This window comes from Anomaloglossus baeobatrachus, chromosome 8 (assembly GCF_048569485.1).
Source record: "Anomaloglossus baeobatrachus isolate aAnoBae1 chromosome 8, aAnoBae1.hap1, whole genome shotgun sequence".
In the NCBI taxonomy this organism is placed as follows: Eukaryota; Metazoa; Chordata; class Amphibia; order Anura; family Aromobatidae; genus Anomaloglossus; species Anomaloglossus baeobatrachus.
In genome coordinates, this window is record NC_134360.1 from 111,090,847 (window position 1) to 111,118,666 (window position 27,820).

The 27,820-nt window shown below is 39.0% G+C and overlaps 1 protein-coding gene across 1 annotated transcript in view; it reads right to left on the reverse strand.

Moving 5' to 3' along the window:
• KIFAP3 (kinesin associated protein 3) overlaps positions 1-27,820 on the reverse strand; it is a 347,223-nt gene that overhangs the window by 149,958 nt on the left and 169,445 nt on the right. Inside the window, exons 9-10 of the mRNA XM_075322100.1 lie at positions 19,743-19,921; positions 14,838-15,000 (exon numbers count right to left, since the gene is read on the reverse strand). Coding sequence (XP_075178215.1) covers positions 14,838-15,000; positions 19,743-19,921 — 342 coding nt within the window. The remainder of the gene's footprint in view (positions 1-14,837; positions 15,001-19,742; positions 19,922-27,820) is intronic.

The window sequence follows — 27,820 nt, forward strand, 5'->3', positions numbered from 1 at the left end:
CGGGACGTAACATCGCGCCCACCTTCATCCTTCGCATTGCGGCCGGGAAGCAGGTAAGGAGAGCTTCCTCATTCCTGTGGTGTCACATGGAGCGATGTGTGCTGCCGCAGGAACGACGAACAACTTCGTTACTGCTGCAGTAACGATAATTGAGAATGGACCCCCATGTCACCGATGAGCGATTTTGCACATTTTTGCGACGATGCAAAATCGCTCATAGGTGTCACACGCAACGGCATCGCTAATGCGGTCGAATGTGCGTCACAAATTCCGTGACCCCAACGAGTTTGCATTAGCGATATCGTAGCGTGTAAAGCCCCCTTAACTGTCTCTCTGTCTCTCTCCCAGTCTCTGCCTGTGTGTCGCTGTCTGTCTGTCTCGATGTTTGTCTCTTTCCTTGTCTGTCTGTTTCTATCTCTGTCTGTATTTGCATCAGTCTATCTGTCTCAATCTCTGTATCTGTCTGTCTCTCTGTCTCTTTGCCCACGCTGTCTCTTTGCCCGGCTGTCTCTTTGCCCGTCTCTCTGTCTCTTTCCCCATCGGTCTCTGTCTGTGTCTGTCTGTCTGTCTTTTTCTGTCTCTCTATCCATCTCTCCACCGACATCATATAACCTCATGCATAAGCTTCAACTAACAGTTTATTTTGTTCCTATAGCAACCACTGACAGTTGCTATTAATAACCTATAGCTCCCACCTCCATTCAGTTTAACGGCGGCAGGATTTGAGAGACTAACTGTAAAGCACGGGGTTAAATTTTTCTGTCAAGGCATAGTCTACGACACTCCCTGGGTCACATTTCTTGATTGTAAATGTGATGGTGCGGATTCCTTTAGCGGACATACACACACACGCACACACACACAGACTCAGCTTTATATATTATACATATAAGTCAAACAGTGTAGACCAGCTCACTCCTGTGAACCACCTGGAACCTCAGCTGACCTGGCTAACTCCGTTGTGCCCGGATCAGGATGTAGGAGTCCATCCATACAAATGTGAACAACGGCAGAGCACAGTCCAGCAATAACGTGAGCAATCCAGGATGCTGTTAAAAAATGTCTTTCATTTTATTCGTAAATCCATTAAAAAGCAATGGTCCAAGCAGTTCAAAACAGCATTAACGCAGGAAAGTAGTGCAGATGGGAACTACGCGTTTCAGCGGTAAAACCTGCCTTCTTCACGGTCCAGAACTTAATCTGCTTTCCAAACATGGAACCTTATATACATCTCACTCCCATCAGGGTAATTATAAACATATGTGAGAGACTTATAAACATGAACAAGACAAGCAGATCAAACATATAAACTATCTGCATATTAATCAATATACAACACACATGAGAATTACAAAAGAAAGGATTCAATATTTTGGAGATCGGAAATTGGAAAGACCCAATAACCTGACCATAAAATTTAGATGGTACAAAGACATGGAAATATAATGTTAACCAGCATTATATAGTACAAGTATATCAATAGTGCATAATAATATCCAAGCGGTTATTATAACCCTGTGGCATACGGGTCCCCAGCAAAAATATCCACCTACTCTCTCTGGCAAGCACTTTTTTATGAAAATATCCCCCTCTCAATGGTTTTTTTTTACATGCTCTATGTCTATAAAAGAGAAACCGCGTAAATCCCCATTGTGTTTTTTTGAAAAATGTCGGGATACTACTGATGCACCAACCATAGGCAAATTACTAGCGTCTGATAGGGGTTTGTGGATTCTAGTTTTAAGGGGGTTCATTGTGCAACCCACATACTGCATGAGGCATATGTTGCAATTAATTAGATACACTACATTCTCCGTATTAAAGTTTATAAAAGAACAGACAATGAACTGTTTTTTATTGGAAATAGATGTAAATGTCTTAGATTTGTTAGCAAAACCACAGCACTTGCAAATGTTTACACCGCATTTAAAAAATCCTGTCGTTTTTAACCAGTTACAGTCATATGAAAAAGTTTGGGCACCCCTATTAATGTTAACCTTTTTTCTTTATAACAATTTGGGTTTTTGCAACAGCTATTTCAGTTTCATATATCTAATAACTGATGGACTGAGTAATATTTCTGGATTGAAATGAGGTTTATTGTACTAACAGAAAATGTGCAATCCGCATTTAAACAAAATTTGACCGGTGCAAAAGTATGGGCACCCTTATCAATTTCTTGATTTGAGCACTCCTAACTACTTTTTACTGACTTACTAAAGCACTAAATTGGTTTTGTAACCTCATTGAGCTTTGAACTTCATAGGCAGGTGTATCCAATCATGAGAAAAGGTATTTAAGGTGGCCACTTGCAAGTTGGTCTCCTATTTGAATCTCCTATGAAGAGTGGCATCATGGGCTCCTCAAAAAAACTCTCAAATGATCTGAAAACAAAGATTATTCAACATAGTTGTTCAGGGGAAGGATACAAAAAGTTGTCTCAGGGATTTAAACTGTCAGTTTCCACTGTGAGGAACATAATAAGGAAATGGAAGAACACAGGTACAGTTCTTGTTAAGCCCAGAAGTGGCAGGCCAAGAAAAATATCAGAAAGGCAGAGAAGAAGAATAGTGAAAACAGTCAAGGACAATCTACAGACCACCTCCAAAGACCTGCAGCTTCATCTTGCTGCAGATGGTGTCACTGTGCACCGGTCAACAATACAGCGCACACTGCACAAGGAGAAGCTGTATGGGAGAGTGATGCGAAAGGAGCCGTTTCTGCAAGCACGCCACAAAAACAGTCGCCTGAGGTATGCAAAAGCACATTTGGACAAGCCAGTTACATTTTGGAAGAAGGTCCCGTGGACTGATGAAACAAAGATTGAGTTGTTTGGTCATACAAAAAGGCGTTATGCATGGAGGCAAAAAAACACAGCATTCCAAGAAAAGCACTTGCTACCCACAGTAAAATTTGGTGGAGGTTCCATCAGGCTTTGGGGCTGTGTGGCCAATGCCGGCACCGGGAATCTTGTTAAAGTTGAGGGTCACATGGATTCCACTCAGTATCAGCAGATTCTTGACAATAATGTGCAAGAATCAGTGACGAAGTTGAAGTTATGCAGGGGATGGATATTTCAGCAAGACAATGATCCAAAACACCGCTCCAAATCTACTCAGGCATTCATGCAGAGGAACAATTACAATGTTCTGGAATGGCCATCCCAGTCCCCAGACCTGAATATCATTGAAAATTTGCGGGATGATTTGATGCGTGCTGTCCATGCTCGGCGACCATCAAACTTAACTGAACTGGAATTGTTTTGTAAACAGGAATGGTCAAATATACCTTCATCCAGGATTCAGGAACTCATTAAAAGCTACAGGAAGCGACTAGAGGCTGTTTTTTTTGCAAAAGGAGGATCTACAATATATTAATGTGTAAAAACATTAAAATTAATACATCTAGTTATCAAACATTTTATAGTAGGACATATATGTTCACAGTTCTGTTTATGTTGGAGGGCATAGTTTATTAATAAAGTTCTTATAAGGAATAAATATTAAAATATCCATATTGAATTTACATAAGTGCTGATATGGAAGGATGTATATATATATATTCTTTTGGAAGCTTCTAGAGATTACACAATGTGACATGCGTCCAGCAGTGATTTCCCTATATGGATTGAACAGTTGTCATATAACACACGATGGAGGGGGCTACTGGTCGCTCCTGCACGTTGTCAGCTGTCCCAGAAGGCTCCGAGGCTGCAAGATGAACACATGCTGTCCAGCCTAGGGGGATATCACCCCTGCTTTGCCATTCAGAATCCAAGGAGAGATGGATGAAGATTTTCTATTGATCAATATGGACTAAATGAACTCTTTTACGTAAGCTAACAAAGTATATTATTTTTACTTTCTGTAACTGAACCCTGGCAACCATTTTTTTAAATAGATAAATACATTTATTTTTTACATTTTTGAAGTCCTTTCTTTCATGCGCTTTTACGTATTTGAAGAAAAATATATTTAAGAGTATATTTTTTAACATTTGGCGAGCTCAGTCATTCGTGTTTTTTTTTTTCATTTTTGTGCTTCTTCCTTCACTTTGCATAAGGGGGGACAGACAGAGACATCAGAGACATATGCCTCCTGCAAAGTGAGAGGGAATCGACAATTTATAAAAATCACGCAGAACCTAGGAAATACGTATAAGTCAAGTTGCATGAAAGTTTTTTTAAATGAACTTTAAAGACTTTATAAAGCCACAGAAGTTAACTTTTGACGTATTTTTTGAGCAAGAAAGATAAAGTCAGTCCATAAGAAGTATTGGACGTGCTGAGCAAGGTGAATCAAGTCTTAGAGGATCATCCATCAGATCATCTGATCAGTTCAGGTAAGAAAATGGATTTTATCTCTTCATATGTTAAGCAAAGTAAAATTCAGTTCACTTATTCAGATATTTCTAATGTGGAAGAGATTTGGTTACGCTTTTATGGGGAGTGTGAACTTGAGAATTCACGTATAGAATGTGCAAGGTCTTTTAATAGAGAGAAACAGAAAATCAGAAATGTCTGTCATTTAGTCTATGATTTTCACAAGTTAATTGTAGAAAAATGTAAAAATGGTGGAAATAGACAACCTGAATTGTCAGGAGAGTCAGTGATAGAGAAATCCAAAGACTGCTTAGAACCTGGAATGTCAGTCAGTGATATTGTGAATTCTGACTGTAATGTTGCAAATGAAAAGTCAGATTTAGACTGTAATTTTGCAAATCAGAATCTTGATAATGGCGGCCGACATGTGCTACATAATCAAGGTGACTTTCAGCATACTGAGAAAGAAGCAGGAAATGACGTAGAGAAGCCAGAAGGGGGAGGAGCCAGAGTGGGACACGTGCAGAAAGTTGTCAGAGAAGGACACGTGCAGAGAGAAAATGGCGACGATCAGTTTAAAAAAATAGAACAGACTAAGTTAGGAATTAAACTTAGAAAGAGTCTATTGGACATATGCAAATTAATTCCCGCATATAATCCTAAAATACATGTTTGCAGAAATTCAGAAATATTTGAAAGTTCCGTTGAGAAGTTAAATTTAACCAATAGTGAGACGAATCAGTTATTTCGTATGTGGATACCTCAGCATTTCTTTAGACAATTGGCATTAAAAAAGTCTTCTGACAATGAGACATTTGATTGTTCAAATGATAACGATATCATAAGGCTGAAAAATCTCATCTTCTGTGCAAGGAATGAATCTGATCCAAATCATGAGATGTTAAAGGAATTACAAATTGAACAGAATGAGAGTACGTTCTCATTTATGTCCGTTTTTGAACGTTTGTATAGGGCAGTCATTCCAAATGTCAGATTGGATGGAATGATACATTTATTCATCAAGAAATTTAATTTCCTTGATAATGCAGCTTGTGCGGTGGCATTAAATAAAAAGTCCCTATTCGAATGTACGACATTTATCGATTTTGTTAGAAATCACCAAAGTCAATCAAAACAGAAATTAATTAATTCTGAAACCAACACGAAAAAGGGAGAGTTTCTGTGAAAAACCAACAGTGTCTCCCAGATCCAGATATTTCTGTGACAGGATATATGAAATTTGCAGGAAAATGCATACGTGTTACAAACCATACAATCCATCCCAATTATTATCATCTAAAAATCTTTTTCCACAGGAAAAACCTTTGTTTCCCTTGTCTCCAGTGAAGGGATTGGTCAAAGGATCAGATATTGATGGTCCCAGACAAATGATGAGTAAAAGCTTTGAAAGACAGAAACAGGTGTCTTATGCAGATCCTCTCCCCGGGTTAGAATTTGATAGCCGGCGACAGCTGGGAGACATTCTTTCTCATTTAAGAACAAAACTTGAGCTACAAAATAAGTTCACAGATTCCTAGAAGTTTAAAATGAATCTAATAGATCGAATCTTTGAAGAAAAATTTAGGTTTGGTCTTCAGCTAAATAAAGTGGATTTCTGGGTAAATTAATTTTATTGTTTGATAAATATGATTATTCATATACAGTGAATCTATGTATATATATATATATATATATATATATATATATATATATATATATATATATATATATATATATATATATATATATATATATATATGTATGTATATATATATATATATATATATATATATATGTATGTATATATACATTAAAAGTAGTGATTGTAAATCAAGGTCATATTTTCATTTAGTAAAATGATAGTTTAATGTTATAAATTAATAATTTGATCTCTGTATATGAATAATAATATTTAAAATGTAATAATAATAAGAGAAAGTAACTGATTCTAAGTGTTTCATTTTTTTATCATAGATATGATAATTTTATTCTTTTATTTCCCTCAGAATTTATCAGTAAAGCAGATTGATGAAGTATTAACTTTTTATTTATACATTTGTTCTTGTCCTCAATCAGGTAACATATCTTATTGTGTAAGGTTAATCGCGAAAGCATGATTAATAATAATTATTATTTTCTCAGGTACCAATTGCCAGAGAACTATTACTTTAACGTTTCTTTTATGAATATATATATCTTCTTTAGAGTTATTAGAAATGTAATCGAGCTTTGGAGTGTAGTAAAACTGCTTGCTGTTTTGGAATGGTGTTCTTTGCACGTAACTAGAGCATGTGACTTTTGAATTACTAAAGCTAATAATAAATGATTGTTCTATGGTCAAATGTACAGTATGTAATACATTGGAATTTGTATTTTTTCAAAACGTACTTCAAATTAGTAACATAATTTTTGAAATGCGCATAGAATAATTGGGAAAAAAAGGGATATGTGTCTGTCAGTTTCTATGTGGATATATGTTAAAGAACCATGACAGTCTTGTGTGCATAGATGTGTCTATGAATGATTGATTGTCTGAGCAGCTGCCGATGTCAAGTACTTGGATCCAGGAAAAAAAAAAAGGGAATTTTTGTTTTAACTTTGAGGTTATAATATATGTATGTATACTATTAGAATAAATAAGTTATAGTACATAAGTATAAATGGAGGAATTTATACCGAATATATCTTATTCTTAGACATATTTCTTTAGTATAGAGATGTTAGGATTTTTTATTAAGGGTTTATTTTGAAGAATTACATTCTAGAATAAGGTTTTAAAGTTTTGATTTTTATACAGTTATGAGTTACTTCTTTTACTGATACACAGATTGGTAATCATTTTTCTTTTTAAATATGAAAGTAATATTTATTATATGGTCTTGAAGATATATAACATAAATTTTAATTTAATTTAATCTTGACATATTAATTTTTATAATATCATATTTCATGATATTGAAAGGGAAAGGTTTGGTCTCAATCACACATTTATATTTGATAAATATATGTGTTTACAGGATACTTTAATAATTAATATTTCAAGCATAAGGGAAGAATTGGGAATAAAAAATATATTTGAAGTATATCATAATGCGTTTATATACTAAGAGAAGAGTATTATTTGCAAGGTTACATGACTTAATTATTTTTATAGGTTACTGATGTGATAGGTATGGAAATCCTATAAAATACTGGTAACATTAAGGTTATGTATTATTAAAGACATAGGTGTTATATACATAGAAGGCCTTATTTTTATTTCAATTTTTATCTTTATTCCGATTTCCATTTTTCCTCTTATTCCTATTTTTTATATTAATTATTATTTAATATACACATTTTTAATCAAAATTTTAATTCTACAATTTTTATTTTTCCTTCAAATTTTAAATATCTCAATTGAGAAAACACTTCAATATTTAGTTAAGTAATATCTAATATAAGAATATTACTTTATTAAATATGAATCATATAAAAAGGGAAAAGTTCCATTTTTTTGAAGAAAAGATACTTCCTTCATCAATATATACAATTGTTTACTTCCTAGTAGTACATTATGTTTATATTAATATGTTAACACAATAAGGATGAAATATTACTTATAGTTACACATTTTCTTATATAGTAGGTTATTTAATAAATAATAGACAAATCAACTAAATTAAATTAGAGTAATAAAGATGGAAGATCGAGGTACATCTAGGTTTACCTTCCTATATTTACAAATAATATTAATATTATATTTTTAATCAATAATAATTTATAATGGGTATTGTGTTTTGATGGAATCATCCAGTCTTTTCTAAAAGGTTATTTGTTTTGGTTTATAATTTTACAAATGATCTAACTAAATAAGCTACATTGTTGCCTTTCATATTTATAATATGATACATGTTATAGGTACACATTATATTATTTCATATTTTATATTATGTTTTGGTTACATTCAACACATTGCCACCTATGGGTTTGGAAGGGTAATACACCAATGACAAAAAAAGGTTATTACATGAGAATACTATTGTCTATACCATTATGCAGTATTATTTTATCATTCTAAGTATCAATTAAATTAATACTTCTACGATAATAATAATGACATGGTATTATAGTATTAGAGTTATGATACGCTGTGACATGTATTAGTGATAGTTATTGCCATATTTGGTATCTAGATTAGGGAATGAAGTCTTCAATCAAGATTACAGAAGATAAAAAGACTTTATAATTTTCCTAAAGTTAAAAGGGATTCTGCAAAAAGGTCCAAAAGGTAACGTCTCAAATAAGACTGTGTTACATACAAAATACACTTACCGTGTTTGCACCTCAGAAACACAGTGATCCTATGGTTCCAGGATGGACAATGACACATGGTCTGTGCATTAAGACCTCACTACAGTTACTAAGAAGAGCAATGACGTGTTAAAGTTAACCCCTGTCGTGCTGACCAAGAACGTCTTAACATCTGTTCCAGGATTTGACAACAGGCAGCGCAGAGGATAAAGGTGACTAATGTAAATTACACTGCACAGACATCAAAGACTTCTGCTATTCTTCTACACTCATGAACTGCGGTTTATCAACATTGGCTATGGACTTTGTAATAAAGAATAAAGTTTATGGACTTGATCTAACGATGATAAACACAATACGGGACTGTTTAAATTGGTAACCGTTCATTTTTTATCAAAGGATTTATTTCTAAGAGACTGTGTTTATGCCAGATTACATCAGAGATAAGAAGACATCAACTCAGAGGACATCATATGGTGACCGGATTTGTTTTTTGCATTTCTTTTTAGGTCTAGCGAAGTATAGTTATATATTTTTATATGATTGATCAGTCACGGCCTATCATAACATGAATCCACATTATTATATTATTGAACTTACAACATGAATAATGCAGATTAATTATTATTAATCATTATTATTGATATTAATCCATTATCGCCAAATAAGGAAAGAAGATTTGTTATTTTAATGATGTATTAATTAATTTTCGGGGTTTCATTAATAATAATTAATAATTTCACCCGCTTCAAGGGGGAATTGTAAAAACATTAAAATTAATACATCTAGTTATCAAACATTTTATAGTAGGACATATATGTTCACAGTTCTGTTTATGTTGGAGGGCATAGTTTATTAATAAAGTTCTTATAAGGAATAAATATTAAAATATCCATATTGAATTTACATAAGTGCTGATATGGAAGGATGTATATATATATATATATATTCTTTTGGAAGCTTCTAGAGATTACACCATGTGACATGCGTCCAGCAGTGATTTCCCTATATGGATTGAACAGTTGTCATATAACACATGATGGAGGGGGCTACTGGTCGCTCCTGCACGTTGTCAGGTGTCCCAGAAGGCTCAGAGGCTGCAAGATGAACACATGCTGTCCAGCCTAGGGGGATAATCACCCCTGCTATGCCATTCAGAATCCAAGGAGAGATGGATGAAGATTTTCTATTGATCAATATGGACTAAATGAACTCTTTTACGTAAGCTAACGAAGTATATTATTTTTCCTTTCTGTAACTGAACCCTGGCAACCATTTTTTTAAATAGATAAATACATTTATTTTTTACATTTTTGAAGTCCTTTCTTTCATGCGCTTTTACGTATTTGAAGAAAAATATATTTAAGAGTATATTTTTTAACATAATGTCACTTTTATGTTGAGGTGCCCATACTTTTGCACCGGTCAAATTTTGTTTAAATGCGGATTGCACATTTTCTGTTAGTACAATAAACCTCATTTCAATCCAGAAATATTACTCAGTCCATCAGTTATTAGATAAATGAAACTGAAATAGCTGTTTCAAAAACCAAAATTGTTATAAAGAAAAAAGGTTAACATTAATAGGGGTGCCCAAACTTTTTCATATGACATAGGAATGGACATTAGACCAGTGGAAATCTGTGCTTTGGTCTGATGAGTCCAAATTTGAGATCTTTGGATCCAACCACCGTGTCTTTGTAGAAAAGGTTAACGGATGGACTCCACATGCCTGGTTCCCACCGTGAAGCATGGAGGAGGAGGTGTGACAGTGTGGGGCTGCTTTGCTGGTGACACTGTTGGGGATTTATTCAAAATTGAAACCATACTACCACAGCATGGCTACCACAGCATCTTGCAGCGGCATGCTATTCGATCTGGTTTGCGTTTAGATGGACCATCATTTATTTTTCAACAGGACAATGACCCCAAACACACCTCACCACACATATATATATATATATATATATATATATATATATATATATATATATATATACACACACACACACACACACACAAGATCATTCATTCATTCAGAAAGTGTTTGCACCCTTGAATTGTTCCAGGATATGAAGTACTTGACCCGGAATATTGTTGTAATTACACATTTTGTTATACACATGTTTACTTCCACTGTGTCTATTGGAGCAATAAAAAAATTCAGCAAAAATATGGCAAATTTGACAATTTCACACAACCCCCCCCAAAAAAAAGGGCTGGACAAAATTGTTGACACCTTTCCAAGATTGTAGAATTTTGGTTCAAGCATGTGATACTTGTTCAAACTCATCTGTGGCAAGCAACAGGTATGGGCAATATGAGAAACCAGATAAAAATGGGAAAAGTTGATTCAGTCTTTGCAATGTGTGTCTATATGTACCACACTAAGCAGGAGAACAGAAAGAGGAGAAGAGGACTGTCTGAGGACTTGAGAAACAAATATTTTTAAAAACATGAATATCTCCAGAGAGCTTGATGTTCCTTTGTCCACAGTGCACAACAAAGCAAGAGGTTTACAATCCATGGCACTGTAACCAATCTGTGAGAAAAAAAAAAAAAAAAAGGTTTTAGCTCACCAGTTTCTTACAAATTCAGCTGGATGGAGACTCCAGGACGTTGCTCAGTAGATAAGGGAGACTGTAGACAATCAAAGTAGGGAGGGCCTCCGGCACAAAATGTCCAAACAGACAAAAATTTGTGAGGATTAAAAAATCATCTTGAATTCATAGTAGATAAAATACATGGTGAGGATAAAATTTCCTATGATATGATAATCATGGGACATTTTATCCTCACCATGTATTTTATCTACTATGAATTAAAGATGATTTTTTAATCCTCACAAATTTTTGTCTGTATGGACGTTTTGTGCCGGAGTCCCTCCCTACTTTGACTAACTTATCTCCCTGAATGTGGACAGCAGAGAGAAACTGATGAAAAATTGCAACACTAGAAAGTCTGGATGATGGATAAGCAGCCTCAGTCAAGTTCCAAAGAAATTCAGGCTGTTCTGCAGGCTCAGGGTGCATCAGTTTCAGCATAAACTATCCATCGACATTTGAATGAAATGAAGGACCCAGGAGGACCTCACTGCTGACACAGAGACATAAAAAAGCTAGACTGAAGTTTGCTAAAACGTATGTGAATAAGTCAAAATTCTTCAGAGAAAGCATCTTGTGAACAGAAAAGACCAAGATAGAGGTTTTTTGATAAAGCACAGCATTCTAATGATTACTGGAAACAGAATGAGGCCTACAAAGAAAACAACACCGTACCTACAGTCAAATAAAGTGGAGACTTGAAAGTGTTTTGAGGTGGTTTGTCTGCCTTGGGCACTAGGTGACTTGACTGTGTGCAAGCAGGGGTCATAAAATCTGAAGATTACATAAGGATTTTGGGTCACAATGTAGTGTTCAGTGTCAAAAAGCTGGTTATGCATCCTAGGTCTTGGGTCTTCCATCAGGCTAATGACCCCAAACCTACTTCAAGAAGCACCAAGAAATGGATGAAAACAAAGCACTAGAGAGTTCTGAAGTTGACAGAAATGAGTCCAGATCTAAATCCCATTGAACATCTGTGAAGAGATCTTACGACTGCTGTTAGGAGACGATACCATTCAAATATGAGAGACCTGAAGCCAATATGCAAAGGAAGAGTGGTCCAAAATTCCAGTTGAGAAGTATAAGAAGGTTGTTGATGGTTATAGTACCGTATTTTTCGGACCATAAGACGCACTTTTTTCCCTCCAAATTTGGGAGGAAAGTGTGGGGTGCGTCTTATGGTCTGAAGCTGCGGGGTAGGGAGCTGTGGGGTGTCAGCGCTATGCAGTGGGATCACAGGAGGCAGGGAGGGTCGCTGCTGCAGGATGACGGCGGGTGGAAAAACCACGTGTGACCGCTGCTTAAAGTAAACGAATATTCATTAACTGATCCCCGCCCACCTCTCTCTGCAATCAGCGGGGGTGAGGAGCAGCTAACGAATACTTGTTTAATGTAAACAGCGGTCACACGTGGGAGCTCCAGACGCCGGCTTCCTGCAGCTGCTGGGGAGACTGTGTGTCCTCTGTTTAGGTGCCGCTGCAGTCATGTCTGTCTGCCCCGGAGGAAGTGCAGATCACTGCAGTGTCCGGGGCAGAGCACGGCATACCTTCACAGCACAGCCCACAGTCTCTGTGCTGAGGGCTCAAATTACTTTCACTTTGCTCCTGCTGCCTCTGCACTAGAAACAGTCTTCTGTAGATGACAAGGACCTACAGTGATGTAATGCAGAGGGGTGGGCCAGAGCAGCACAGAACAGCACAGTGCCCTGCCTCTTCATTACATCACTGCAGGTCCTTGAGATATGGGAGACTTTGTTTGTAATGCCATGACCAAACTGAAGCATGGTGAGCATCACATCAGTAAAAGTAAGGCAATAAATAATATAGTATAGGCATTACTGTACACCTGGATGGGGTTAGATCATATATATATATATATATATATATATATATATATATTTTTTTTTTTACACACACACTATATAACTATATACACACACACACTATATAACTATACACACACACACACACTATATAACTATATACGCACACTATATAATAATAATACTAATAATAATTTTATTAATTTATATAGCGCTGTTAATTCCACAGCGCTTTACATACATTGGCAATACTGTCACCATTGGGGCTCACAATCTAGAGTCCCTATCTGTATGTATATATAACTATATATATATATATATATATATATATATATATATATATATATACACACACACACACACACACTATATAACTATACACACACACACTATATAACTATATAACTATATAACTATATTATATATATACACACACACACACAAACACACACACACACACACACACACACCCGATTGAAGAATCACAGATATAATGATGGGGGAACATACATATTCCACGATGGGGTCATATATACCTGGAAGGTACCCAGAATGGAGGATATGAGGACAGAATTTGGGGATATTATTACCTCAGTAACACTGTCAGCAGTAAAATAACAGTGTGTCGTGACCACATTCTTTTACTTTAATTTTATTTTTTTTCTATTTTTTCCTCCTCTAAAACAAGGGTGCGTCTTATAGTCCGATGCGTCTTATAGTCCGAAAAATACGGTAATTTATTCTAAAGTGCATAACCAAATATTAAGTGGAAGGTGCCAACAATTTTGTCCCATACATTTTGGGGGTTTTGTGTGAAACTATGTCCAATTTACCTTTTTTTCTCAGATTTTTGTGTTGTTCCAATACACACAAAGGAATAAACATATGTATAACAAAACATGTAATTTCAATAATGTTCTGGGAGAAATATTTAATTTCCTGGAAGAATTTCAAGGGTGCCAACACTTTTGGCCAAAACTGTGATTTATATTAAAGTATTTTTAAAGAATATAATTTTTCATTTTCACTTACCAGTTCAAAAAAACCCCCCAACAAAATAATTAATTAACAAGCATCTGTGGGGTCTAAATGCTCCCTACACCTTTAGATTAATTTCTTGAGGGTTGTCATTTCAAAGTTTGGTAATTTTTTTTGTGGTTTCTGCACTCCTGGCACCTAAGCGTTATTGCAAACTCAACATCGCACCTGCAAACTATTCCAGTAAAATCTATGCTCCAAAAGCCAAATAGCGGTCCTTCTCATCCCAGCCAGTTTTGTGTAACGACATATATGTTATTGTCTTAGTTGGAGAAAAATCCCTCCCAATTGCTTCCCTTATTCCTTGTGAAAATTAAAAATGTGGTCATAAAAGGACATTTTAGAGGAAAAAAAAAAAAAAAGGTAATTTTTATTTTTTTCATTCTACTTTGCATTAATTCCTGTGACGCACCAAAAGAATTAAATTACTCAAAAGCGTAGTTAGAAAGTTTAAGCGGTGCGCATTTTAAACTGGGATGTTCCTAATATGTAGGCACCTCAGGGGTATATGAGAAATAACATGGACCCTAAAATAATGACTGCTGCCATATACATCACACCTTTTGACTACTGTACAAAGAATGGAAATGTTATTCAATATAACTGTCAGTTGCGTAATGTTAAGCCTGATTGGTGTAGTTTTTTTTGTGGAATATAAGTCATCTTAGCACTAAAAGTTCAAATATAGAAACATGACATGAGGCTGTGTGAAACAGACAAGAAAAAAGACAAGATAAAAATACCCTCAACAAAACTGTACCTAGAAGTACTGTAAGCTTCGGGAGAAGGCCAACTTGCACCATCTTGTTTCTCAAGCCGGTATCAAAGGAGAGGTTTAGGAGGAGTCGTAGAGTTATATTCAGTAAATCTTCGTGCACACAAGGCACCATTTTACATAGTTTTTCAATAATCTCCATTTCTGCCTAAACAAAAATTAAGAAAATAGATAAGACATCACGGCATAGGAGACAAGTAAATTACTTTGGCTTAAAATATACTGAAAGAAAAGATCTCAAAACTAATTTGAGAATTTAAAAAAAATTCTGTAACATATCTGTAGGTCATGGAGTGGGTAGTTAGTTCTCACCAAAAAGCACAGTTACACTGTGGCATGGAAAGGGGTTAAATATTACAGTCAGGTCTACAAGGCTGAGTTCCCATGATGAGTTTGATAGTTTTCATCATTGCTGCACCAATTCTTTTTTACATGAGTCATTCAGATGTTCCCAAAACACAGTTCTTGTGTGAATCAAGATGCGTGGACTGGCTGCGGGTCTGCTGATCGCCCTACAGTGGGGAAAATAAGTATGTGATGTACTTCCGATTTTGCAAGTTTTCCCACCTACGAAGAATGAAGAGGTCTAATTTTTATCAAAGGTACACTTCAACTCTAACACAGAATTCCCTCCCACACCAAAAAAAAAAAAAAAAAAGTCCAGAAAATCACAGTGTAAGTTTTAAATAATTTTTCATTTTATTGTATGAAATAAGTATTTTATGACCTGCAAACCAGTAAAAATGTTGGCTCTCACAGACCGGTAATTTTTTCTTTAAGAAGCCCTTATACTCTGCACTTATTACCTTTATTAATTGCACCTGTTTGAACTTGTTACCTGTTTAAAACACCTGTCCACACAATCAAGCGCACTCCAAACTCTCCACCATGGCCAAGACGAAACAGCTATCTAAGGACACCAGGGACAAAATTGTAGATCTGCACAAGGCTGGGATGGGCTACAGGGTAATAGACAAGCAGCTTGGTGAGAAGGCAACAACTATTGGCACAATTATTAGAAAATTGAGGAAGCACAAGATGACTGACAATCTTATTTGGTCTGGGGCTCCATGCAAGATCTTGCCTTGTGGGGTAAAAATAATTCTGAGGTACGTTAGGAATCAGCCCAGAACTGCAAGGGAGGATCTGATCAATGACCTGTAGAGAGCTGGGACCACAGTCTCAAAGATTACTGTTTGTAACACACTACACCATCATGGATTAAAATCCTGCAGGGCACGCGAGTTCCCACTGCTCATATCAGCACATGTCCAGGCTCGTTTGAAGTTCACCAATGACCATCTGGATGATCAAGAGGAGGCATGGGAGAAGGTGATGTAGTTAGATGAGACCAAAATAGAACTTTTTGATATCAACTGCACTCACCGTGTTTGGAGCAAGAAGAAGGAGGAGTACAACCTCAAGAAAACCGTCCTGAGCGTGAAGCAGGTGGGTGAAAACATCATACTCTGGGGGTGCTTCTCTGCAAGGGGGACAGGATAACTTCACTGTATTGAAGGGAGGATGGATGGGGTCATGTATTGTGAGATTTTGCCCAACAACCTCCTTCCCTCAGTAAGAGCATTGAAGATGGGTCTTCCAGCATGACAATGACTTGAAAAATACAACCAGGACAACTAAGGAGTGGCTCTGTAAGAAGCTTTTTAAGGTCCTGGAGCTGAAACTCAATGTTGCCTACTGACAGCCCCGAAAGTTGACAGATCTGAAGAAGATCTATATGGAAGAGTGGGCCAAAATCCCTACTGCAGTGTGTGCAAACTTGGTCAAGAAGTACAGGAAATGTCTGACCTCTGTAATTGCAAACAAAGGTTTTTGTACCAAATATTAAGTTCTGTTTGTTTACTGTATCAAATACATATTTTATACAATAAATTAAAACTCATTATTTAAAAATCATGCAATGTGATTTTCTGGATTTTTTTTATCCTGTCTGTCACAGTTGACGTGTACCTACGATAAAAATTACAGACCATTCCATTCATTGTAGTTAGGAAAACTTACAAAATCAGCAGTGTATCAAATTCTTATTTTCCCCACTGTATAAAGTTGTCAAGTTCAGGTCAGGAGAACCCGTGGCCAGTCCGTGCATCATGGTCTTTCTGCAGACTGTATTGCACATAAAAGGATGAAGCAAGAGAACAAAGTGGAGTTTAAATTGTGCAAGAATATCAATCTTTATTAAGTGTACCAATAGTAAAGATGAGATAAAACAGTATAAATGCATGGATAGTGATACCAAAAAGTGCCAGTACCGCACCAAGTATAGATGCCCCACAATTGTAATAGGGGAATAGTCAACATTTAAATGGGTAAGAATCCAGCTGCAAGGAAACAGTTAAGTGCATGTGTAGCACCTCACGGGGAAGGTGTTTTAACCTACTCGTTGCCGGGCCGGGGTCCAGATCTTCTGCAATGTCATGGGGTGGCCTGGCCCGGTTCCGTTACCCCGAGGCGTACAGAAAGGAGGGTGGAGGGAGGTAGTTGGAGGTTAGGAAAGTCTATTAGATGATCATGACGCCACCTGTGGTATGTGGCCAGAGATGGTGGCAGACACTGCAAGGTCTCTCACAGGGGCAGATGTTGCGTGCAGCCGGGATGGTGTCGCTCCCCACAGGGGGAGCGGGATTACCCCAGGGAGGATGATGGAGGCCGGGGGGTGGTGGTAGTCCGTGTAGGTGCCGAAGCGCTGAGCGCCGGCGCCGGTAAAGGAAAGGCAGAGACAGGGGCTGAGGTTCCAGGTCTTTTTACTCACAGGTAGTTCAAGAACTGCCCCAGAGTACCGATCTCTGCCACAATAGGCTCCAGCCGATTCTGGATCCGTGAAAGGTCAAGCCCGGTGTGTGTGTCAGCGCATCAAAGGAGGAGAGGAGTCACAGGCTAAGTATCAGACCCCAGTGGCGTGAAGCACTTGGGTATCCTGGTGTCAGCAAAGTGTCCTGTTCTGCATACTGATAGCGTGGTTCTGTTGTGGGGCCAGTCCTCAACCCCAGATCCTGTATGCTACTTGGCTGAAGACTCGTTGGGACGTTCCCCGCGACCTTTGCAGGGTTGATAGATAACGTGAAGTATATCTGCCCTAGGATTCTGTATCCCAACAGCGCCAGTCCTGTGGAAGCAGCCGCCTGCTTCTCCCCAGCGACTGTGTTAAACGTCTTGGCCCACAGAGCTGCCTGCGGTACGTCCGCTCTGCTCTGTGTCTGAAGCTGTTCTCTCTTGTTGTAATTGTGTGTGTTCTGAGCTGTTGCCCCCAGCTGCTGCCATCGGCTGGTTCACTACTCTCACTAGGTCAACCTGCTCTTCCCACTGTCTGTTCCTCACTCCCCCTAGTGGTTTGTTCTTCCTGACAGTGAGTCCCCGGTTCCAGTGGATCGGGAAGTCCCTGGTGCGGTGGCGTCCTGTAAACACACCGCTGTAGTGACGCCCTACTGTGATCTGACCCTGGCCCGGTCCCCATTGTGGAGAGCAATCCAGTGTTACTGCATGTATGTGTAAGTGGAAACCGGTACCGACCTTCCCTGGACCCAGAATAAGTACTACTTATCCTGAGTCCAGGGAAGTACCCTGCGGCGCCTGAAGCCTCAGGGGTGCCACACATGGGTCATTCTTTTTGCATTTCATAGATATCTGAATAGTGTGTTAGTGCCTAAGATTTGTTTGTTTTTTTTTTTAATTACCGTTCTTTGTGTTGGAAACTTCCTATTTACTGAATTTCTAGATTTGATAACACTTATGTTACGTCACCACCGGAGTCCGCTCCAGCGACTTCTGCTCCAATCGCCAGGCGATGCCGTGTTCCTGCCGTGGATGGTGCTGGTGATGGGAGAGGAGTCGATGCCAGCAGCACCGGTGGGTGCAGGCTCCGATCATCCACTGGGCTGGGTTATCTTGGGATCTGCAGTACCACTGGCTGACTGTGGGTGGCGTGTGTCTTCCAGCTAAAGTTGCCAGCGTTCAGCTACAGCCAATGGGAAGACACCACACCCTTTTTAGTTCCCCTCCTGTCTGCTGACCTCTGCCAGAGATAGTTCTGATTTCCTGGCTCCTGATCCGCCCGATTCTGTTTTGTGATTCCTGTGTGCTGACCTCTGCGTGTTTTCTGACTACCCTTCTGTCTGCTGTTTTTGTACGTCGCTGCCCGATCCGGAATTGACCGCTGCTACGTTTTCTGATTACGTCCTTGTCTGCCGATTCTATCCCTGTTCTGCTATTCCTGGTTTGACCCTGCCTGACGACTACTCTCATCGGACTGCAGCCTTCCACAGGTAGTGATCTCCAGGGCCCTGTGTAATTCCAAATCCCTGTATAGGGGTTAAAGGGTTTCAGGGTTCTGGGGGTCCTGCTTGGTGAGTGGCTTCCCTCTAGCCTGTCCATTACATCCCATCTGAGTCTGTTGATCCAGGCAGGCGTTTCAACTTATTGATGAAATCATGTGATGATAACAAGTGTTTTTACTAGTAACATACAATAAAAGTGCATATACAGAGTTCTGACAAATTATTAAACTCTATGGAGAAAATTCACAAATAAAACTTCTATTTGATGAAGCACAGTGGGAACTTAGCTGTAAGTGATTAACATTTATAGTCACTCAAATTAGAAGGGATGCCATTTCCCTGATAGTATGGGACACATCATAAGAAAGTACTCTCCACCCACCAGCTCAGAGACAATTGAAAATTAGAGATGGGACCTGAAAGTGGCACAAAGGAAAAAGCAGAATACAATTCATATAATGGACAGAAATAGTGTTATCTTCATGTACACACAGGACAGCTCATTTTGTAATGCCATCTAACACCATCGCTAAGGATTAAGGGGTATTATATGGAGCCAATTTCAAAAACACTTTTTTTGTTGTATTTGATTTACCATGTCATTCTTGTTTTCCAGAAAGATACTGAGCTTCTTAAGAAAGGATACAACAAGGATAAGGAGTTCAAAATTATCTCTGTTAAGTGCTTTTACCAGCATGTAGACAATATTCTTGTTTCTCATCTTCAGTTCGGTGCGAGTATCTTCAGCAAGATTAAGCAACAGATAGAGTGCAACTGAAATATATAATTAACTGCTTAGATTTTGTTATGTAAATATATGCATTTCCAATAATCTAAACAGAAAGATCACATTTAGGGAGGGTGGGATGCAGGCAAACAAACCTTCACAGAAAAACTGAAATGTCAGCATACAGTAATACCTCAGTTTTCGTTGACATCGGTTATCACCGGTTTCGGATTTCGGCAATTTTTTCGCTGGAAAATTTGTCTCAGTTATCGTCCAGGACATTCAGCAACGACCGGCGACCTCACAGCAGGGGCCAGGTCATTGCTGGATGTCACACACAGCGACATCGCTAGCAAGATCGCTGTTGCGTCACAAAAAACGTGACTCAGCAGCGATGTCGCTAGCGATGTCGCTTGTTGACACGTGGCCTTAATTTTCATTGAGTGGATGAATTAAGTGTTTGACCCAAGTGTGAAAAAAATACCTCCAGGATAATCAGTTGCCCCTTAAGTGCCTCCTGCTAATGGACAATGCTCCTGCACATCCTCCTGGTTTGGAAGACACATTGTTGGATGAGTTCAGTTTCATCACGGTTCTTGCCCCCTAATACCAAACCTCTCATCCAGCCCATGGACCAGAATGTCATTTCAAATTTCAAGAAACTGTACACAAAAGAAATGTTTCAAAGGTGCTTTGAGGTGACATAAGATACAGAATTGTTCTTAAGAGAGTTCTGGAAAAAACATTTTAACATTCTCAACTGCATTAGCCTCATAAATAAGACTTGGCAGGGAGTGACATCCAGGATCTTGACATGTGCTTGTACGAAATGATGTCCAAGATGTGTTCTTGAGGCTGGTTTCAGACATCCGTGTTTTAGGTACGTGTGACATACATTTTAACACGGATGTCACACGTACCCATGTTACTCTATTGTGTACTCACACAGCCGTGTTTTCACACGGACCGTGTGGCCCCGCTACTTCACACGGAGACGTGTCCGTTTTCTCTCTGGCAGCACTGGTGTCACACGGACCGCACACTGATGTGATCCGTGTGACATCAGTGTGACACAGACCGGAGAAAACACGGGTTTTTAAATAAAAAGATTTCCTATATTTACCTGTATCCAGCGATGCTGTCTCCGGCTCTGCTGCCTTTCGCTCCTGACCCCCTCATTATTTTCATTGATTATTCACCGCAGTGATCCGCTGGGAGCAGGGGCATCGCGGTGACAGCACTGGATACAGCACCGCCGGGGACAGCATCGCTGGGGACATTGCTAGAGACAGGGGAGTATCGTGCCAGCAGTGTGTGTGCAGGGACGTCCAGGAGGTCATCGGATTTCTCAATGAACTCTGATGACCTCCTGATGACACCCCTGCGAAAACTGTGTTACAGCGAGTGTCACGATGGTGACTTCCAGGGGTTCATGAGAGTTCATTGGGAACTCCGATGACCCCCTGGATGTCACTGCACAAACTGCTGTATACTCACCTGTCACCGGCGATGTCCTAGGCTGTGCTGTCCGGCGCTGTCCCCGCGATGCCCCTGCTCCCAGCTGCTCACTGCTGTGAATAATTAATGAAAATAATGAGCGGGGGTTAGGAGCGGGAGGCAGCAGAGTCGTAGACCGCATCACTCGATACAGGGAAATATAGAACATCTTTTCATTGCAGAAACACGTGTTTTACCAGGTACGTGTCACACCTATGCAAACACAGATGTCACACGTATGACACACGTGTGACCATAACCATACGTGTGACTGGTACCTGATTAAACACGGACGTCTGAAACTGGCCTGAGAGAGATTTTGAAGGGTTTGAGCCTTTCTCTGATTGCTCTACACATGTGGTGCAGTCAGTTGTTGATTTGGGGCATCCATGGGTTTGGAGGTGAATGGTGAGGATGTGGAAGAGTTAGTGGATTACCACAGTGAAGAACTCACCACTGAAGAGCTGCTAGACCTTCAACTAAAAGTGCAACAGACAGTAGATGAAGAAGTTGCTTCAGATGAAGAGGGAAACAGGGGAAAATGTGCCTTCTTCAGCGATTAAGGACATGTTCTCCATGTGGAGTAAGGTTTAGGGGTTTGTGGAGAAAACTCACCCGACAAAGCTGTTGCACGCCGTATCTGCAACTTGTTTAATGATAATGTCTTGCCCCATTTTAAGCAAATCTTAAAGAGATGGCAAAGACAGACTTCTTTAGATCGCTTTCTTGTGTGTCATAGGTCTACTGACTTTGAACCTGGTCCTAGTGCCAAAAGACCAGGAAGGGAAATGACCTCAGATAGTGACTTGCCTATAGATTCCCTTTCCAAACAATGATACAGTACAGTACTGCATCTGTAAATGCCATGTTAAATGTTAGCATTTAAAGATTAGGATTAGTCTTTTATATTCAGGCTACTCCACTTGTTATTATTTGTACTATTAAACATCTTTATTCTCTATAAAATGCGTTTTTGGGATGTATTTTGGACTGTCGAAAAAGAATCAATTGGATTTACATTGATTTCTATGTAAATGATTGAAATCCGAAACATCGATTGTTTTCGGACGGATTATCGACGAAAACCGAGGTACCACTGTAGTTTTATTAAAAAAAAAAACCCAAACACACAAAGAAAAGTTCCTTTTTTTTTTCTCCATAATGATGACAACAAGCTATCTGCCTGTCCACTGCACTTTTGTTTCCAGCTTAAAAAACAGAAACCAATAAAAAAAGGTCAAACAAAGCCAAACAAATCTGAAGAATTCAACCTCCAATTGTTGCATTCTAATGAATAGATCTGTTGTGGTTTCATCTGAATCACATTTTTGTGGGCCCATGACAGAAACACAACAGAGGCAGCAAACGAAACACAAATGTGGTGTTTAACAAGGGTTATTTTTTGTAATTATTTCATACTATGGCTAAATGTGTATTTCTTTTTTGGGGACAGATAGGTCTTTAATTTACTATAATACCGTAACAAAACCAGTATCCCTTTATTTCTTTTTTTTTTTTTTTTAATCCTTTGAAGTGTTATGGAGGGGAAAATAGGAAAATGATGCAATTTGTTTTATTTTTCTTTGATTTATCATAAATACAATTTATTAATCATCAATAACTGTCACAAAATATATGTTTAATTCTTCCATATACAGCACCTTGAAAAAGTATTCACACCCCATAAATTTTTCTACATTTTGTTTCAAATTTCACTCACAAATTGAAAGTTTTCTATTAGGATTTATGTGATGTACCAACACAAAATAGTAAGTATTTGTGAAGTGTAAACGAAATTATACAAGTTTTTCAAAATGTTTTAAAAATACAAAATCTGAAATTGTGCATTTGCATTTAGTCCCCCAGGAGTCTTACTCAATACTCGTTAGGACCACCTTTCACTATAATTCCTGCTGCAAGTCTTTTGGTGGGATGTCTCTACAAATATCGCACATATAGAGGCTGAAATATTTCCCCATTCTTGTCTTGTCACAGATTTTCAATGGGATTTAGGTCTGGACTGTGACTGGGCCGTTCACACACATGAATATGCTGGGATATAAACCATCCATTGTAGCACTGGCAGTGTGTTTAGGGTTGTTGTCCTGCTAGAAAGTGATCCTATGACCTAGTCTCAAGTTTTTTGTAGCCTCCAACAAGTTTTCCTCCAGGATTGCCCTGTATTTAGCCCCATCCATTTTCTCAAATTCTGAGCAGCTTCCCTGTCCCTGCTGAAAAAAAAGCATCCCCACGGCTTGGTACTGCCTCCACCATGTGTGACAGTGGGGATGGTGTTTTCATGGTGATGTGCAGTGTTAGTTTTACACCACACATAGTATTTTGCATTTAGACAAAAAAGTTCTGCATTGGTCTCATCTGAATTTAGCACCTTCTTACACGTTAGCCATGTTCCCTTCATAGCTTTTTGCAAACAGTAAACTCAGCATCTTATGGTTTGCGTTCAAAAATTACTTTCTTATTTCTACTCTTCCATAAAGGCTACATATGTAGAGTATACAACTAATATTTGCCCTGTGGACAGATTCCTCTGTTGTGAATATCATCAGAGCTGGTACTGTTCCCGAGAGTGTTTCTGGGCTCCCTCTGGTGGCTAGAGCTGGTACTGAGTATGATTCTGCAACTGTTGCTCAGACAGGTGCAGGAGATGACTGCTGTTCCAGGAAGCTTATGGAGTCCAGCCTGGGGGAATAAAGGAAGGCAGTTTCTGTCTAGCCTTTGCCAGTGATAATTGTTTCTGCTCCATGAGAAAATGTCCTGAATTCTGTCCACCAGCTTTGAGGTTTTTGCCTTTCCCTGTAGGTTCTGTTTTTTGCATTTTTTATGTTCCTTTTTGGATTCTCCAGGAATGATTTCTGCAGCGTTTTTTTTGGTCCTTTGCATCGGTTTTCTTTCAATGTCATCCTGGTCTGCAGCTATGCCTGATAAGTATTTTTGTTTCTTCCATCTGAGATTTAATTAGTTCTCATCCACCTTTTTGTTTCTTGCATGTGAATAAGAGCTCTCCCTGTACTTGGTTTGGAGGACAATTTATTCCCAGCAAGAAAGGGAGTTTTGCTCCCAGTCTGATCTAGAGTTTGTATTCTTTGTATCTCATGTATTTGCACAAGAGTTCCTGATATAGTAGGAGGAAAGATTGTGTGATCTTTTAAAGGAATTTTTGGTTATCAGGTGTTGGTATTTTTTTTAGGGTTTTTACTGGCTGCAACCAGCAAATCTATCCTACCTTTTTGTATCTAGCTAGCAGGACCTCACTTTCCTTAACCCTATACTTTCTATCTGTGTGTTGTTTTTTCTTATATCACCGTCGTTATATGTTGGGTGCTTCTCTATTCCCTTTGGGGCTTTTCTGAGGCAACTCAGAATTCCTCATTTCATCTTTGGAGGTTAGTTAGTTCTCCGGCGGTGAAGAGGCATCTAGGTTGGTTAGGAATGCTCCACTGCTACTTCCAGTTGCGTTTGTGCAGTTAGTGGATTGCAGCCAGCTAAGTTTCCAAATACTCTTGTGCATTATCTTCCATCATTTTTTATGTTTTTTTTGCAAGATGTTTTGTGGTCTCCTGACGATAACATGCCCCACCTGAGCTGTTTATCTTTGCAGCTCCTCCAGAGTGACTATTGCCCTCTTGGCTGCTTCTTTAATTTAAGTGCTGACCCTTGCTTAGGACGTGAGGTTAGGTGGGCTGCTATGTCTTGGTAGGTTTGCAGTTGTGCCATACTCCTTTCATTTTTGGATGATGGCTTGAACAGTGCTCCATATTTTCAGAGCTCAGGCTCCCTGCTTTACTCTTCTCCACAACTTTATCCCTGACCTGGCTGGTGTGTTCTTTGGGTTTAATACAAACCTCCGAGGCCTTCACATAACAACTGTAGGTATATTTAGAATCAATTACACACAGATGGACTCAATTTACTAATTAGGTGACATCTGGAGGCAACTAGTCAATCAGAATTTTATTTAGGTATATCAGACTAAAGGGGGCTGAATATTAATGCACATCACAATTTTCAGATTTTTAAAATATTCAGAAAACCATGAATAATTTCCTTTACACTTCCCAAATATTTGCTTACCATTGGTTTATTACAGTGTTTCCTGAACATCAGTCCTCATAGCCTCCAACAGATCATGTATGCATGTAACACCTGAAGTCGGAAAATACCGTATTTTTCATATTAGAAGACGCACTTTTCCTCCCAAAAATGGGGGAGGAAAATGAGGGGTGCGTCTTAAAATCCGAATGTAGCTTACTGAGGGGTGGTGGAGAGGGTTCACAGGAGGTAGGGGGAAATGCTGTGCGCTGTGCTACGGGAACTGCTCTGTGCCGGGGCTGCAGGGCTTTGCGCAGCGGGCATCTGTGAAGCCAGTGGGCATCTGTGCGGCCGACAGTGGTGAGTACTTCACATAATGGCGCCCAGAGTTGGCGCATGTGCAGATGGAGATCTCAGCTCAAGCTCTCATTAGTGCAGGCGCTGATGCTGGCCTCTATTTCTTTCAAGCCCCAGTGCAGAGCAGAGCCCGCAGCTCCAGGACAGAGCAGCGCCGCAGTCAGCTGTGAGTATCTGGGCCCCCCTCTGAACCACCCGTAGGATCGCCTACTCCAGCACTGCCCCTGCATCCTGTGACCACCGCTGCCGCCCCCCCCCCCTCTGGTAAGACACCACTGGATTATAAAACGGACCCCATATTTTGTTTCTTTTTCCTTTTTTTTCTCTCTAAATTTGTGATGTATCTTATAATCCGGTGCATTTTATAATCTGGTGAGTCTTATAAAATGAAAAATACAGTAAGCATTTTGTTCTAGCATGCTTACTGCCTTCAGTGGTATGTGGGAAATGGAAATTGATGCAATGCAATTACATTGACAGATCAGTGAACACGCATTCCCTGCTACTCCCTACTTGCTAAAGATGTGTTGCGGCCATTCATTTATAATTTTTTTTTTTTTTCCAAATGAAATGGAAAAATGTTTACCCGTAAACTTCCTATTTACACTGTTTTTGGATACATCTGGTGCCTCTGAATTATGCAAAGACAACATTTGAGAATCTTTATTTATTATTTTTGTTCACAATGTGTGTACTTTATTCAATATCATATTGATCAACACCAAGGAAAAGAAGCGATCAGACTTCCTAGTATCAATTAGAGATATTTATTATATGCATAGATGTAAAGCACAGTGACAAGCAAACAAAAAAGGTACACAATCCGGTGTGAGCCACAGATTATATGGACAGGGAAGGAATGTATAGACAGAAAAAAACCCTCAACCAATGTCTCATAACAAGATTGAAAGATATAAATCTAATATGATGGTTACAATCCAGTTTAAATCATTAGTCAGACCTTCCATAGGAGACAATAACACATGGAATTAATGATAGTGTAAAGTATTGTATTTGCTTACCAATAGAGTGTCTCACCGTGACACCGGATGGCACCCCACCCTGGATTTATATCTTTCAATCTTGTTATGAGACATTGGTTGAGGGTTTTTTTCTGTCTATACATTCCTTCCCTGTCCATATAATCTGTGGCTCACACCGGATTGTGCACCTTTTTTGTATGCTTGTCACTGTGCTTTACATCTATGCATATAATAAATATCTCTAATTGATACTAGGAAGTCTGATCGCTTCTTTTCCTTGGTGTTGGTTTGCTTGTTGGCGATTATTTCCATGGTCCTATAAATGTCACACACCATGTTACTTACATAAATTGTGGGACTGAATTGGGTTTATCATGGTGGTGTGTATGTTGGAAAGTAACTTTATTAATATCATATTGATGTATATGTGTTACACTTTTTCCATATACTGTATATGTATTCATTCACTTTTTATTTATTATGCATTTTTATTTTTTCTTTCAATATCCTTTTTTCTTTTACTTTTGGCATTTTATGCAGCAGCTGCAACAGCAAACAAGATGTTAGGGTTAATAAAAAGTTAAGCTCTTCCGGATCCGGTCCTGGCTGAGGTGGAGGCATAAAGGAGAAGCTCCCGCCACCCCCTGGAAAATCAGTCAGAAAGCAGCCCCCCCGCTCCAGAGGATGAGATGAGAGTGATACAGCGGGGAAGCGGAGGTCAGCAGCGATGGACCGGTACCTGCTACGGAACGCCAGCGACGGTGAGGGACCCAAGAGGAGCGTCGACGCTGCAGATATGAGAGGAGAGGAAGAGATGAACATGGCACCGGCGAGCCTCCTGGTGGCAGAGCCAGAGGTGAAGGAGAGAGACGCGATGGATCTGGGCCGGAGAGGGAGAGAAAAGGAGGACGTGGCTGAGGAGACAGAGGACGGCGGAGCTGGAGAAAGGTGGATGCAGAGGTCAGAAGAGGGTGGCTCACAGTGTGAAGACGAAAGGAGACATGGAGGGAGAGGTGAGAGAGGAAGAAGATGGCGGTATGGAAGGGGGACATGGAGGAA